Source organism: Megalops cyprinoides, chromosome 8 (assembly GCF_013368585.1).
Source record: "Megalops cyprinoides isolate fMegCyp1 chromosome 8, fMegCyp1.pri, whole genome shotgun sequence".
In the NCBI taxonomy this organism is placed as follows: Eukaryota; Metazoa; Chordata; class Actinopteri; order Elopiformes; family Megalopidae; genus Megalops; species Megalops cyprinoides.
In genome coordinates, this window is record NC_050590.1 from 22029688 (window position 1) to 22047563 (window position 17876).

General features: G+C 38.8%; 1 protein-coding gene across 1 annotated transcript; it reads left to right on the top strand.

Annotated features, from left to right (window-relative positions):
- Window positions 1-638: 638 nt before the first annotated feature.
- On the top strand, window positions 639-11290 carry LOC118781991 (CD81 antigen-like). Its single transcript, XM_036535180.1, has 8 exons — window positions 639-873; window positions 1377-1491; window positions 6736-6833; window positions 7468-7542; window positions 8516-8623; window positions 9537-9614; window positions 10562-10645; window positions 10957-11290. The coding sequence occupies exons 1-8, from the start codon at window positions 808-810 to the stop codon at window positions 11014-11016; spliced, it is 684 nt and encodes a 227-aa protein (XP_036391073.1). The 5' UTR covers window positions 639-807; the 3' UTR covers window positions 11017-11290.
- The last annotated feature ends 6586 nt before the right edge of the window (window positions 11291-17876 follow it).

Genomic DNA, 17876 nt, shown 5'->3' on the forward strand with positions numbered 1-17876 from the left:
GTATATACAGTATATATATATATATACATACACACACACACACGGAAAATATACATATATATATATATATATATATATATATATATATATATATATATATATATATATATATGTGTGTGTTTTATTAAACACTAAATGTATGTGCAATTGATAATGAACACAACCAACTAATTAGTGACCAATGTTAAACACTAAAATATAGACAAGAAAAACAAAAGTGGCCAATCCTTAAACATTCTTCGCTCATCAACTAATGAGTTGAGGTCATCTATTTAGGCCTGAAACAATTTTGTAATATACAGCGTTTGGAAAAGCTTAGTTAATTATATGTGTATAATGTACCACTGGATTGGCTGTAATCTACAAAAGCGTCATAACTCAATCCAACAGGTGGTTCGCGTCGGTGGGTGGTTTACGCGTTTCAAAATATGGAGATGTGCACAGTAAACATGAGCAACATGATGTACAAATAATATCTAGATGGTTTAGGTTTGGGAAAAATATAGGGAAAAAATAGGAACCGGCATCGCGATGCGACTTCGTAGAATCAAGTGAACGACATTAACGGGAAATTCGAAATGTTTAACTGATCCATTTGAACAGTTCAAATTTAAAAGAATCGAACTACTAGTCATTATGACCTAAAGGAAGGAGAGGAAGGGGAAGGCGTCGCGGTCGCAGGATGCTGCGCTTGGTTTGATCCCTTCCACTAGACGCGCGCGCCCCGGCCTCGGGTCTTCTTCGCAGAACAATTCCTCTGTACTTTTTTTGCGTATTTCAACTAAAAAGGAGTTCAGCACGTCAGTCATGGGAGCAGACGGTTGTACAAAATGCATAAAGTACGTGCTGTTTTTCTTCAATTTTATTTTCTGGGTGAGTTGTTTCATTTTGTTTACTTGAACCCATCGAATGCTTTGCTCAATTTTGGGAAATAAGTAAAAATAATGAAAATTCAAAGTAATACGTATGATGGCGAAACATATAAACAAGGACACGTCTGTTCAATTTGAAATATCAACCGTTAGTCTGAAATAGCTGTCCAATATATAGTATGTATGGGGTGGATCTATGATAAATTAAAAAACAATTCATTTTAATTCCAGTCGCTCCTCCCTAATTTATTCTGAGGAATACTGGTTATAGGAGGAATATTCTAACTTTAGGTTAATAGTTGATTTGTTTTCATAGAATTGTCTGTAATTGTATTAAAAAGATTCGGCAAAACAATTTCTTTGCATCAATTAGCGTTACTGAATCCTTGTTAAAAAATTGTACTAGGACAAGTTGTTGCCTTGACCAGAACTTTGTAGGGAATGAATGGTGTAAGCACGTAGGTGGGGTGGCTGCAATTCAGTTTTGCTTATAACCTCTGGCAGCTGGCGGGGGGTGTCATTCTGGGTGTATCGCTGTGGCTGCGACATGACAACAAGACCAGCAACCTGCTGACACTGAAACTGGAGGGCAACGAGGCACCAACCACCTTCTACATCAGTAAGAGCATTCACGTTCCATGTCTCAGCAAATGTTAATTTTATTTGTAAGCATATTTTGCCCAGCTTCTTGGAGATGTCACATGTCCTATTCCCTGTGGTAAGGTGTCCTTGCTGGGCCAGATCAGTCACTGTGCTATTTTGTCAGGTTTGTGATCTTTGTGGCCCCAGGATCATATCAGTGGCCTCAGTATAGTAATTGTGAAGTAATGTAATGTAATTGTGCAACCAGCAAACCTCTATTTCCCTCACCACAAGCAGTACTCAAGTTGTCCTAAATGTCCTTTATGAAATGATTATTAATATGTTTGACTCTCCTTCTGTGCTGTACATTAAAACCAGTACCCTCCTGGAGACAAATTTTATCAAATGCATCAGCAGAAAAAATGCAGCTTAGGCGCAGCTATTTCCAGGAAGCTGGCAGCTTAAGGGCCAAATTGTCTTTTGTGTTGTGTCTGTCAAGGAGGAGGGGGAAGTGGGTTGGGGTCTGTTGTCACAACAGCGTGGTCTGCTCAAAGGAAGGGTGGTTGGGGGCACATTTCCTCTCCATTTTACACCCCTCTGTCTTCATGTCCTGTCTTCCCACGAATCACCCCATTGTGTTGACTCACAGCTACTTCCTCCTCACCCCTCTCCTCAGCCCCAATTCCTCAGGCCTGGTTCTGCTCCTGCTCAGTAACCTAGCGACCTCCATGTTACTTTGCAGGAAGCTGTTGTTATTGTGAACGTAAGAGATGACAAAAAGACGTTTTTCATTTTTCATGGCAGCTCTTGTCATTGGGATTTCCATAAATAGCCAGGAATGCTGGCATCTCTGAGAAGGCAAGGAAGTAGACACTGCGTCAATCCCATGAACCCAGCATTGATGTTTAAATAGAAATTGAACAATAACCACATTCTGGTGATTTTTGTTTCTGTGTTGCTCAAATATATAGTCACCAGGAGCACCCACTGTCAATCTGTGGAGTGAAATCATTTGGGCAGATCTTAATGAAGCAAAATTATGTATGTTTAGGTGGATGGAGGTGTTTTTGTTTGTTTGTTTGTTGCCATTGTTCCTTACAGAGTTTGTGCTGGTGGACACATCCTCCTCATCTGCATGCAGAACACTCACATTTCCTAAAGCTGCGATCAAGTGACCCGTTTTTCAGCATGTGTTAAATGAAAATAAGCAAGCTGTTTTTCACGATCATGGCAGGAAATGAAGACGGCTGTAATAGCCCTGAGGAAGTTGAGATAAACTGGACTTTTGTAAGTTACACAATGCTGTTGGCAGTGGCTGACTTAAGAATCGGAAACACAGTCCTGATTAACGGCTCTAGTCTAGTACACCAGTATCAGTTTTGCATGCGTGGAGATAGTTGGTACTATTCTGAGTCCTTTCTTTCTCACTTTCCCAGTTTCTTGCATTCATAAATTCATGTACTGTGGAGTGAAGAGATCACTGTCCTATCCTCTATGTACTGAGAGTCTAGTTTTTTTTAATTAACTGAATATGCAAGCAGGGAAAATCTCTGTAAATCGTCCTTGTTGTGGATATGGGTGGAGAAATGTATACTGCTGAAATGGGACTCCTGTAGCTGACTCTGCGCAAAACAGCAGGTTTGGTAACCCCAATTTTGATTTTACATGATGTATGAATTATACAGTTTCCCCAACAGTAGTCCTTTGTCTCAAAGATTCACAGTTCAGCATGTCTTGAATGTGTTTAGCATGTCCTGGTCCAGATGTGTTTACTAATTTCCCAGTCACTAACATGCAACTACCTGCGTTCACTGTCTGCCTCCATGTATTGGCATGTGAAAGAGGCATGTCAACATGTCAGACAGATTACTGCCTTTATAACAGGTTTATTGAGGACTAACCTGCTTCAGAGCTGTGTGCAAGGCAGCAGTCACACTGAGGAGGTGAAGAGTGGCATTGTGTGAACATGAAGTTGACATTTTTAAAACATTTAGGTTTGTACTTATTTGGCCTGTAAAATGTGTTCAGGAAGATGTGGGAACACATTGTTCAGGATATAGCTAAAGGGTGTCACAAGGGGGATAATCTGACAGCAAGAGCAGGCACCCAGCAGGATGAGCAGGGATAGCTCCTCTGTTCTTCATTGTCAATCTCCATTCTTACCAGGATGAAGGTTTTGCCAGTGTTTGACCATGAGCATTTTATGTTATTAGTTACTCTTGTTAGAACCTGGGGCTAGGTCTGAGCACTGCTAATCACTGATGCCGTGTTGATATATTACACTGCATTATTTTCATTATGTAGAATTATTTTCATTTAGCAGACACTCTTACCCAGAGCACCGTACATTCATTACAATTTTTATCCATTTATACAGTTGGATAGGTACTGAGGTAATTCTGGGTTAAGTACCTTGCCCAAAGCAGTGTCCCAGCAGGGAAGTGAACCAGCAATGTTGGTCATGAGCTCTGCTCCTCACTGCTGTGTGCTGAAAATTGACAATGTTAATACTCTTGCTCTCTGCTATTCTGTACAGTTCCAGAGTATTATTCTTGTGTTGCCTTCTCAGCTCTCTATAATATAAGTAAACATTTTTATGTCAGCATGCTTATTTAAAACTTTTATGTGTGTGTTATAAATATTTTGGTTGGGCTCTTAAAGATCACTCTCACTAATCCCTACTTTCCAAATGAGAATTTCTCTAGAATTTGTCAAAAACAGGCAAATTCACAAACATAATCTACACTACTGGAAAGGGACTCCTGTATTTAAACAATGTGGACATTCCATTTTTTTCTAATTTCTAAATTGGTAATTGACCATGAAAATGTGTGTCCATTTTAAAATACAAAGTTATACATTGTATTGATTCCACATTTAGAAATGTGGAATCTAACACTGTAAACAGACAATACCTTACAGCTGTCACCCCCCCACGTGGCTCACATTGATCATTGTATGTAGCACCACTAAAATATATCCTCTGGTAGTTGGTAAGCATTATCACGTTGTTTGGGAGGACAATCTTATCAGCTTTTTACCTCAAAATTTATAACAGTAATTGCTTCTATACTTCACAAGCCACACGTGGATCCAAATTCCAGGACAGTTAAGATCAATGTTGAGTTGCAGATCAGCCTGGCAGAATGTTTAGTCTGCGGAATTACACTCAAGATTTTAGTGCATTGCAGACCTTGTTGTTATGGTTACATTCTTCCACTGCTGTAAATGGGGATATGTAAAAAGTTACAGCAACAAGAGGTCTTCAGTTGCTTTATTGGACTCTGGATTTTATGGTTTTCCAAAATAACACTTTTTAATTAGCAGTACTCAACTGAACAAAGTGTATTAGCAATTGTTTTGAATTTTAGATATTAGCAGTCACTAATTAACACTAGTCATTTAAGTTGCTAACTTCAATAGCAAGGCTCTTCTTGTGCTGGATTAATTTTTTGGCGTAGAACAGGCAAAGCTATTAACAGCTGCTATGGGAGTAGCCTACTGGATGTGAGTTCGCTGGAGATGAAGTGCCCATTTTGTGGTATTTTCTGGTTGATTGAGCTGATCAGTAGTTTATATGTTTACTTACCTATGAAGCCTTCAACAAGGCAAAAAAATTGGGGGACGATATGGGTGGTTGGAGGGTTAATAACCTCACTTCATTGTTGTAAAAATTATACTAGGATTTGTAACCGAAATGAAATGATTTTGAGTATCCTGTTTTGTTTTTTCCCTATATCTAATGTATAATGTCCTTTGATGAACACTTGCTCAGCTAGCCGAGCAGACCTTCAGCTAGCTGCTGATGATCATTTAGAATAACAGGTTGCTGAAGTGTAAATTTAATTTATGATGTGCATTAAGCTTTCAAGGACTGTTAAATAATGAAATACAGGATGCGTGATGTACCAGATGTCTGATCAGGTCAGCAAGCTACATGTGAGGAACTGTTTGATGATCAGAGATCAGAGGCGTGAGTGGAGTAAACAGTTTAGAATATGATGCAGAAATTCCCTTCTTTCCAGGATGCAAACAGGTGACAAGTTGATTTTATGATCTCCACACTGAAAAACTATAAGCACTAACTCTGTACTTACCATCCTACACTACATCAGAAAACAATGCAATGTGAACCTGCCTCTGAATCTATCTTTCTATCTATCTACCTGAACCTACCTTTAAATCTATCATTACTTTCAACCTCTTCCCCTTTATCCTCCTTGATTAACAATAAAACAAATAATTCACAGAATAATCGACACCAGTCCCATAATTAGAATAAATGATTATGCTTGCAAAACACCGCAGATTGTCTAAAATTTGTGTGCTATTGCAAAAGCTACAGCATGAGATTGTTTAAATAACAAGGATGGCAATTTGAATAATTAAGTGGCAAGTAATCCCAAAGCTTTCTCTTAAATGTTTCACATTATAGCTTTCTTGTGTTAGAAAATTCAAATTACAAAACAGAGCTAAATTTAGTTAAATGGATTTAGATTACTGAGAATAAACTTTTAAGTTAGGTTGAGTGCAATGAACAGTACACAACAACACAGACCTCACAAAAGCTGTGATGTGTCATGAGCATTTAATGTGAATTTAAATCTATAAATGCCATCCTTGTTAATTAAACAATCTCACGTTGCAGCTCTAGCAAGGACACAAGCTACAGACAATCTGCGCTGTTTCGCGATCATAATCATTCACTCCAGCGTTTCCCAAACCTCTCCTGGAGGACCCCTTGTCCTGAATGTTTTAGATCTCTCCCTGCTCCAACATAGCTGATTCAAATGATCAACTCGTTATGAATTCCTGAAGCTACTTAATAACAAACTGATCATTTAAATCAGATGTGTTGGAGGGGGGTCCTCCAGGAGAGGTTTGGAATACGCTGTTTTACTCCATTTATGTGACTGGTGTCGATTATTTTGTGAATTATTTGTTTTATTTTTAATCAAAGAGGATAAAGGGGAACAGGTTGAAAGTAATGATAGATTTAAAGGTAGTGTTTGGACTTCCCCTGTTTCCAGCTCACCAGCCTCCACTGCTAGCTTGGCGCTTGCGGGAAAGAGGAGAAGTATACAGACGTATACAGTGACGTAATGACGTAGCACTGTGGTGGCTCTCTAGCCCGTGGAAAAGCAAACCAGTTCTTACAAGGTTTCCAAGGTGAACCAGCTCCAAACTGGCATTAGCACCAGCCCAGAACTAGCACCTATTTTGCATTGGTGGAAAGGGGTATGTGAGAACTCTGTCTTATCTCCTCTTATATTTCCCATAGGTGTCTACATACTGATTGCAGTAGGTGCTGTGATGATGTTCGTAGGATTCTTGGGTTGCTATGGTGCCATCCAAGAGTCACAGTGCCTTCTGGGAACGGTGAGTACCCTGCAGGAGAGAGGGGCCCCAGCAGCAGAGTGGTGAAAACTTTGTCTACTTTGTGGAATGTGAATGCATACATGGACAACATTCTGCCACACAAAGAAGGATTCAGTAATGTAAAAGAAAACACAATAAAAAAGCTGACAGTAATCACAAATTTATATTTTGTTTGTACAGTTAAGTAGAGGTTGCAGCACAGTAGCAGCTGAACTATTTTCATCTAAGAACAAACCTGTTTTTAAAAGGTATATAATTCATCTGTTTATGGTTGCTTGAGTCACAGAGATAGGGAAAGTGTCTTGCTTGTGTCCAAAGTGGTTCAGTCAGCAAGTTGTTTGCTTGAAACAGGCTAGGTACCATAGCCAATGTTCAAAAATGGCTGTGTCATTTACTACCTACTTTAATACAACTGATTGGCTTCATTCCACCAAAGATAGGGTTGGGTAGGTCAGTCAGGGTTCCCACATCTCACCTCTCTCAGGTACCCAGCAATTCCACAGACACCTATTAGTTGCTCAGATAGTGTCATTGGAAAAATAGCCATTGGCTTAATACTCTATCAAATTTCAAAAGATCCTTTTTGGTATTAGAGAAGAATGTTGCTGTAGCTTTTTCTCTCCGCTTTTCTCAGTTCTTTGCCTGTTTGGTGATACTGTTTGCCTGTGAGGTTGCGGCTGGAATCTGGGGATTCATGAACCGGGACACGGTATGAAAGCTCAGACTTGCAGTTATTTTTTCCCACCACACATGTACATACATTTGACATGTACAGTCAGGGCATCCTTTTATTAGACTCTACTTTTTATTAGACTACATATGACAATCTACAACCTATTCATATTTTGTGACTATAAGTTAGTTTTTTCTTTTATTGTACATTTATTGCACGTTACTGAAATTTGATTGGCCATTGGCAAATACAGCTTCTTACTGACTGTAGGAACTCTGAAGATACTTTTTTGAAGACGGTCCAAAGACCAATTATTTGAAGTCCCCTGTCAATAGGTCAGGTAGTTTAGGAGATACAGGAGTCTAGGAGTTACATAACACAGATAATTATGAAATGTGATTTAGTTATTTTGGTGACAATGTGATTGAAAGTACCACCAAATGGAAACGTGGATATGTTGTAATGTGTAAGTACACCAAATTTAACATTGATAGGTTATCATTTGCATATTGTGTGTAACTGTAATATATCAATTTGATGGAGGTGGCCATAGTTTTTTTCTTGATAACTTTTAACTTTTAGGCAGACCTAATGGGACCCTGAGAGAAATTTGATCCATACAAGGACTAGTATCTATGTAGCAGGCTTGAGACCTCTGTGATATACTGCTCATTTTCAGCCATTGTTATTCTGTAGCTTGGGCTTTAAAAGATGTTACTATGTCCAGGAGCTGGGATAACAAAATATTATTCTCCCTTGTTTTTCTTAGGTAGAATGTGTCACACTAAAAAGCACTTGTGCACAATAAGTCAGTTCTTTACGGTCCTGGCCTTTGGGGTACACAAAGTATGCTAGTTTTTGTTCCAACTGAGGTTATTTTTATGTTATTTGTATCAGCTTGATTTAAGTCATTCTGTGCTGTGCAGCCTAGCTCTCTTACCAGTATCCTGTTGGGAGAGTTTAAAAACAAGACAAAACAAAACAAACAAACAAACCTTCTCCTTTTCAGATCTCAAAGGAGCTGATTAACTTCTACGATGCAGCATATGACAAAGCTGTTAGTGAACAGAAGACCACCTCGGAAGTGAACACAGTTCTAAACGTCTTCCATGAAACGGTAAATCACCCCCGCTCTCTTGTAATGTGGCTAAGTGACACCTTGCAAAAATACTTTTCAAAACAACAATTTTCTGTTTTCTGTCTTCAAAGGCCAAAAATGTAAAGGGAGTACATCACAACAGCCACTGGTTTCCATAAACCAGTTATTTAACCTAATCACAGCCAAGCCACAGAGTGTGTCCCCATGCCTCAGTCATTTCTTGTACCTCTTGCACACCTGTATTCAGCAGTCATGAATTACACAGGAATAATAAACTATACGATTGCAATAGCAATGTGTTATGACCTCTCAATCCACATATAATCATTAAATTAATCACTTACCAGCATACCTCTGCATTAGACAATTAGCAATAGTGGATGAAAGAATTCAGTTCCATGTTTTTATGCGTCTCTGCATTTGCATCAACTTCATCTTATTTTTTCCCTGAAGGGTAGGATGCCCTGATGGGAACAGTAGTGAAGGAGGTACACAATATGGGCTAATAACTGGCTGTCAAATGATACAAAAGTATAGTTCACTTTTTTAATTCTTTAAAAGATTACATTCTGTAAAAGTTTTCACAGACTGGACATGGTATTTAATACTCTGGAATTCACAGGATTTGAAAACAGGTCATCTGTCCAATAAAATAACAAAAATTCATGACTGTTAAGCTGAAAGAAAGCTGTTCTCTTCCTAAAAAGAAACTTAAGGTCTGCTTTATTTGGCTGTGTAGGAAGAGTGGTTGAGAGTATGAGATTTGTGATTGAGGAGACAATGTAAACATTAGCACTCCTGTGTGCATGTTTACAGTATACTCTATTAGATTCTCATAGAGTATACTATAAAAATGTACACAGAGACAAAACACGGGGGGGGGGGGGGGGGGGGGAGTGACTGACTTGTGACCCTACTTTTTCCCCCAAAGCTTGATTGCTGTGGAAAGGGTGGCATAGCATCCCCAGATACCTCCAATAAGGTGTGTGGTGGAAAGACTGGTGTGGAGGTAAGACTGTCTCGTACACTGTGTGGCTTATCCCCCCTGGACCCCGGAGAAGGAGAAAGAGGAGGGGTTGAAGAGACCATCAATATTCATCACCGCTACCATTCAAGTTTTATCATTCAAATGCACTTACCTATTATATGATAAACTTGTACACTAAATGCCGAGGGACATGTTAATCAGAAATGACTAACAGCAAGATAGTGGCTTCCTGTTCATTCCAATATAGCCACTTAGCTTGCAGCTAACCTTGTGGCTGGATAATTCATGTGTATCCACTTGTCTTACCAACTTCTCACATGTGCAGAATGGAACTTCGGGACAATGAGATACACACAAACAGATTTATTACTCATGACTTCAGAGACACAGATGACAGGATGGGAGGTTGACAGACAATTTGGGTTGCAGGCAAACACATTATGTCAGGTGCATGCATCCACAATTCCACAGTATTTCCACAAAAACCAAAGCTTATATGTTTCAGTTACTCCACTGTCATATTTGAATATCAGTGCAATAACAATACAGTCTTGTATGGCATGGTTTGTGAATAGAAATATGTAAGACAAAGAAATATAGTCAAAAACTATATGACTCCAAAGGTAGCCACAAGCTCCAATAACAAGCTAGTTGCTGATAAAGTTTGTTCCAAAATCTTACATAAGCTTACATAACCTGGGAGCTGATGTGTTAAAGTAAAAGTGTCTATAGTAACATGTAAATTGCTAAAACAACATATGCTCAACAAACAGTCCCTAGAATGAACACCCTACCCGAACATTGACTTCCTACAGTGCCAGTCATAATAACCTCAAACAGAATGGCTCTTGCAAGCAGTATATATGCAGCAAGATGAAAAAAGCAACAGAAGCTCAAAAGGACTATGTGGTATCCCTGTGTTTTCTCCTCCACACAGACTAAAAACAGTGTTTCCATTCCCCTTTTAGAACTGTCACAGCAGAATTCAGGACCTCTTCTCTGATAAGGTCTACTTGATTGGCATAGCAGCCCTTGTGGTTGCCATCATCATGGTGGGTATCATGTTGGGTACACTGCATTTTCACATATTTGTTCATATATAAGCTGTAATTTCCACATATGTGTTCAGTATAATACTTCACTTTGGCTGATGAGGTGTCTATGCTCAGAAATAGGTGTGAGGCCCTGCATGTGTCGCTTTTCCTCAGGGTAAAAGGAGGTTGCCTCATCTGTATGTTAACATTCTAACAAGCTAGAGAGAAATGATTGTGCCTCTGTGTGCAATCTATCTCCAATGCTTGAAATAGATCTGACATGTCCCATGCCCCTAACTGTCACTCCTTTCTGAATTGTTATTCTCTAGATCTTCGAGATGATCTTCAGCATGTTCATGTGCTGTGCCATCCGCAACTCGATGTATTGAAGCTGAAGCAGAGGGCCAAGAGAGCATTGCCCCTGTAAATATTTAATCAGATGGAAATGATATTTCTTCTGTTTTGTTTTGTAGTTCCCATCATTTCCTTGTGTAGTTGTTTGGGCAATTACTTCAGTTGTATTAAATAAAATTCTTCTTTAAAAATTTACAGCCAATGCTAGTGTGCTAGTGTGTGAGTGATATATTCTGCACATTTGTATGATAGCAGCCAAGTCTTGATAATAAGCTACAAAGTGATGCATTACAAAGCTAATACTGTGACAAACACACACAGTTTAATGGTAATGTAAAACTTGTGCAAAGATGAATGTATCATTTGATTTACTATTGTTTTTAATGTAAACCATGCATATGCATTTGTAATCCCGTGCCGTGCTTGGATACTTTAGTTACTTCCTTCCTTGTAGTCATTTACTTGTTTGTTTGCTTGAGTTGGTTCCAGAGAAACAACTAAAAGAAACTTCTTTTAATACTTGTATGAACTGTATTTGTTTAAGGGGAGGCAGTCACAAGGTAGAAGAGTTTCAAGCAGTCCTCCCAGGCACTGGGTGTTGGTTGTGCTTTGGTCAAGATGCAAATGTCTTTGCAAATAGGAATTCCCAACGTATTTTAAAGGATGCAGTTAGAACATCAAATGTAATTCATTTCTATAACCTTTCTCCAATGATTAGAAAAGGGTTCTCATAATGGACATCACTTGTACTATTTCAATGGTGACAACTCAAGAACATTCTGAAGTTATAAAGACACTGTACATTTTATTAGGATGAGAGGCATGCCATTCATGAAGTTATTGAGGGGCAGGGCATACCCCATAGCTGTACAGCACCAGGAGGCGGGCTTATATAAATAACCGTAATAACCCTGAGGGCTGAGTCATTACAAACAGTTACTTTTATGCCTTCTAACCCCATTTTAACATATAATTAAGATGCAGTTTTATGTCCAACGATCAATCCTGGACTGTTTTGAAGCTTCTTTTCTTCTACATCTCTTTATTAACTGTATTGTCTATCATTACAAATCTTCCACTACCAATAATAACACTTCTGACCTTAATTCCTTCCTTATTTTTTCAACTACTGACCACATATGTTCACTGTAGCTCATTTCAAATCAAAGAACATTAACAGATATATTTTAGGAGTATGCACTCAAAACAATAGCCAGCCACCATCATTGTTATGTATTAAAGCTAGCAAGCTAGACTAACTGATAATATGAAAATATTTAAAATATTGCTAATAATATATAATATATATTATAGGCCAGTACAATAAATGTCTCAACTACATTTTCTGTAATTTTCAGTACAAAAATCACATCATGTGCTGTGTTCCAAAATGGCAGCGTTCAAGATTAAAAACTACGCCTCATAATCCTTAGTGTTGATCACTTAACAACCTACCAAATCTACCAAGCTATCAGTTCAAAATAGGTCTTGAGCTAGCAAGATATCAAGCTAGCATGCTAACATCTTTCAGCTGTGTAATGTTGACTGTGCTTACACTAAACTGCCGTGTAGTACAAGTTAACTGTAATACAATATAGCTGTAATAAAAGTTCATGTATGGCTACATACGTATTATATACTATATTTGAGTGCACCTTCTGAGTCCAGGTTTGCAAATTGCTGCCATGTTGTTAATGCTAGCCACTAACTAAAATGAACCTATTTACTTATCAAGCTAGCTAAACTGTACCAAAGGAATTTTTTCCCTACCTAATATGTAAGCTTGATATGTAGCAAGTTACAGTATGTCTTTACTTTGTCATATTTTACAAATAGCCAGGTTTTATAAATACAGCTAGCTAGCTACCGAGTTAGGTTTTGTGCACGTCTGGAGAGTTTCAGTGTTACTACTGGTATAACTAACGAACTAAGTACAATGCATTTAAAACAGACGTAGAGTTTATCAATTGTAAGCTCTGAGGAAGGGGAGGACAAAGGTATGCTAGCATCAAGAAGGGGTAACTGATAATTAAGTGGGTCATGGAAAGCATGCCCCTCTATAATCTTGGGAAGCACATCACCTTGGGGATTGACCACCGTGCTCAAGCAGTTGGACTGGATGAAAGACCCAAATAATCATTTAAGTCACTAGGCCTTGTATTTCCACCACTTTTCATTTCAGGTTGTCCATAATCCAGGGTTGCAATAAGGGTTAGGGTTAGGGTTAGGCACGTGAGAAAAAAAAATCACAATTAATGGAGGAGACTGTGCCTGGTCTCCTACTGGTAAAGGGGAGGTAATGGTATGATCACCTTTTTACATTAAGTGTTTCAAGAACTTGTGATAATCATTGTTCTTGTCTGATCATGTTGTATTTCCTTTCTTGCCTTTTCATTTTATCCCATGGAAGGACAGCAGACAAGGCCAAAGATCATAATGGGAATGCAATTTTATAAATACGTTCACGTTCACAATACATTTTTCACATTGTTATTTGGACTTCTAGCGTATTTTGGTATCCTAGTGTAGTCCATCACATTCGGTGTAATTGTGTGCTGTGTAGAATGAGTGCATGTGTACTGTGTGTACAGTACCAGTCAAAAGTTTGGACACACCTGATTAAGACAATAGGAAACATTCAAAGACATTTTTGTCTAAAGAACTATGCTTAACTGCTTGAAATTTGTTTCTTAGACAGATATAAAAGTAAAATTGATCCCTCTGTATGAATTTCTTTCTAAAAACATTTTAATTAAAAAAAATATTTTTGGGATATTTTGAAGAATCTAAATATAAGATTTGTTTTATTTGTTTAACACTGGTCACTGCATAAATCAATTTGTGTTATTTCATAGTTTTGATGTACCAGTCAAACGTTTGGATGCACCTTTCTTTCTTTATTTTTACTATCTTCCAGATTTTAAAATAGTAGTAAAGGTATAGTAAAATGGGGTTTTTTTAGAAAGAAATTCATACAAAGGCATCAATTGCACTCTTTATATTTGACTAAGAAACAAATTCCAAGCACTTAGGCATAAGTCTTTAGACCAAAATGTCTTTGAATGTTTCCTGTTGTCTTAATCTGGTGTGTCCAAACTTTTGACTGCTGCTGTATGAGTTGCATCTTAATGTCTGTAGTTCTGTGTCTTGGGTTGTACTACTGAACAGGTTGAACTTGTGACTTTAAATTGCTCCCTGAACTTATATTAGGTTTTACAATACAGTTTAAACATTGTTAGAGTGTTACTGTGTGCAACACCCAATGCTGCAAGTTAATAATTTTGTGGGTAGTTTTGTTTATTTGTGTACTTTCTGTTTATTTCTCCAAATGCTCATTCTCTTATTGCCATACCTTTTTCTGGAATAAACATTAAATTCTCCCTTTTTAAACCACATCCTAACAGCGTTAGAGTAACATATTCTAACAGTTATATAAATATCAAACAAAATGCTTTATGTCTCCAAAAAGCATTGTCTACATTGTGTAAAACATACTAACAAAAACACTATAACAAATGAACGCTGCTTAATGTTTCCTGTATCACTATCACATCCCTAGAGCCATTGTCTTCAGAAAGCTACTGCAGTATGTAGACCATCTGATGAAGACAATGTCCCAGGGGAGAACCTGGGACTGATGGAGCTATAAGATGAATGAAATGAATGAATGAGATGAATGAAATTCATCATGAAATTTAAGCTACACAAACATTATAGCCCAATGATGAGCAGTTAAAAATAATTTAAAAACACTGCATAATATTCAGTATTATTGTAACTATTTTAATGCAGTGCAGCTGACACTGCACTAGATCTTTATCAGCCCAAAAGTACTGGGATGAACTAATTTTTCCTTTTGAGCTGGGTAAAGGAAAAAATTCAGCAAAATGTAACCATGGTAGGATGACTGTAAAAGTAATGGGTGGCTGTAGCTGTATTTTCATCCCTGTCCACACCTGACTTCTCTGCCAGAATATAAGATTATCTTAAAGGAAAAAGATTCTCTTTCTTATCCAGAATATATCTCCCTCAAAATTACAGTCAAAATATATCCATGAAAGGGACCTTATGCTCCACCTTCCCATTCTTGTAGTACTGGCCTCTTTCCTTTCAATGTGTAACTGGAGTATAACTGAGGTGAAACCCACTGAGAGCTGTGTTAGACTATCCATTACTGACTCCACAGACACACCATTTGATCACCAACATTGGTACCATCTCAACTGAAATAAATGACTATCATGATCATGTTGAAGAGATATAAGACCTCTGCTTTTAAGAAACAGCCTAGAAGATACTAACTTTCAGTGACGTCGTAGATAATGATTTATTTCAAAATAACTTCAGAGATAATGGCATAATACCACGTGTACAGCAATAAATGAATTCATTTCTTATCTCTGTATACCTGGACTGTTGACTGTACATCTCCTTCCTGAACATGTGACCAGGCTCTCTTCCTACATATATGTTAGAGCACCTATAATGTGTGCACAAGTACAAATTTTGGTAAGAAAAAGTTGTGCCAATCTTTCAGTTAGCAGAAACATGGGTGCTACACCCTCTCATTTTCAGGTGCTAGCCAGTTTCGCACATTTAACCACACCCACTCACTGGCTCATGAGAACTGCTGAGAACACTTGAAGTGTGTGAGTTTTCTAACATCCTTCATGAACTACAAGTAGAGTTTAAAGAACACCGTAGGCGCAAACATTTTTTAACTGACGTCAGTACACAGTCCAACTATTGCGAGGCGTGTTACACATATACATGCAATAACAGAAGACAATAGTGCCAAGCTTGCCATAAAGCCAAACAACACAGCGCATCAAATCAGTTTCTGACCACATTGTAATATATCACACATAGGCTTACACAGGGTATTTGTCTTTCACACATGAGTGCACTAACCATAAACTTAAAGTCTATTAAAAGTGAAATATCAATTTGTTTATATTATACTGTTAGGCTTTCATTTTCCATGTACCCTTTTAAAACATTTAGTGTACACATGAACTAATTTCATGTTAAATTTAAAACTATGAAATATGCATACTCACTCATATCCAACTTATAACACACACACACACACACAATTAGAAAATGCTCAGCAACAGTGTTGCCTGTTGTTAGTTGTTACAGCAGGCTTGTAAAATATGTACTGTATATATATATATATATATATATATATATATATATATATATATATATATATATATATATATATATATTTAAAATAACCAGTGTCACACCTAGTGTAGAAGTAAACGCAGGGCCGGATCATGGTCCCGTGAGCCCCCTGGACACATGTCTTTTGGAGGCCCCCCCCAGCTCAGTTGTACAGAAGCACTGTACTCTCAGAGAGGCTCTTGTTTTAAGCATGCACTGTATGTACCAAGGGGCCCAGGTGTTACACTTGATGTATGCATTGAGGGCCCTGGGGGTCCTAGTGGTCAACTCACACTGCAAGCACCCAGGTGCCTGTGGGCCCTTGTGGTCAGCTCATGCTTTTAGCGCATGATGGGCCCAGGGACCCTCACACTGTTGGTGCTGAGGGGCCCAGGGGCCCTAGTGGTCAGATCACTCTTTAAACGCCAAGGGGCCTGTGGGCTCTCAAACTGTAAGCGCTGAGGGGCCCAGGGACCCTAGTGGTCAGCTTACATTTTAAACACCAAGGGGCCTGGGGGCCCTCACATTGTAAGTGCAGAGGGGTCTGGGGAGTAGTAGTGGTCAGCTCACGTTTTAAACATCAAGGGGTCTGGGGGCCCTCACATTGTAAGCACTGAGGGGTCTGGGGGGCCCTAGTGGTTAGCTCACACTATAAGCACCCAGGGGCCTAGTGGTCAGCTTGCGCTGTGCGCACTGAGGGCCCTGGCGTTTAACTTCCTTCAGAAGTCTTGGGCCGCACACCGTACACAGCCAGAGGCTTGGAGGCCCCCTGGCACTGGCCCGGTCCATAATCCAGCCTTGACTAAACGCCTTTTTTTGCGTTCCGCGTATGTGTCCACTAACTTCTCAGGTGATAGGTTTGCTGTTATGTCATCCTCAATGTGAAGGCTCAAAAATGAATTTATTACAAAATCAAACATAATAGCATTCAGATTTATTTCTTACAATCATTTTATTTTGGATGGGAGAAGTACAGCAGGGGAATGCGTGAGGGACGCCTCTGTGTGTGAAGCGCATGGGCGCGCTTCCCAAAGGGGAGGGCAGTGTGACGTCACTACGGTTGAATATGCGCCCTGACTGCCATACCAACGAGCCTGGCTCTTTGGTGTCGCGGTCAACGTTGCATGTTTGGTACCCCATAGACCCAGGTTTGAGGCTGGGTGGGGTGACTGCTCTCGTCCTTTGCTACAAACATGTCAAAAAAATTTACGCAGATTAATTGCACTCTATGATGCCCCTTGACCCCATATGTCACTGTGCATTTAAGCAATATCACGCGAGAGGAAGTACTGTTATACTGAATATCAGCATGGCTGTGATTCGGTTGTAGGTACGAGGCTGCAAGCTGAGTGCCGAAGATAATCAGCTGCTTTTTAGTATACACGGACAGGCTAGATATACAGTAGGCTTGCAAGCTAGATAGTGTTTATCATACCCAACTGCAGGCTAGCTAGGAATATTTTAAAATATTTTTAACTGCTTCTCACGGCAAATAATGATATATGTGATTAATTTAGATTAATTAATTAATCACAAAGCATGTAATTAATTAGATTACTTTTGGACCTATTTTATATTACATATTTCAGTGGCTAGGAGGGGCAATAAACCCATGTATGGACTAATAGACTTAAGGTAATGTTGGTGGAACTGGGAATGAGTGGTAAGGCAGAAGTGGAACTGCAGTATATAGTTGTAGAGTCAAGTCTGACTTTTAGTGTGGTAC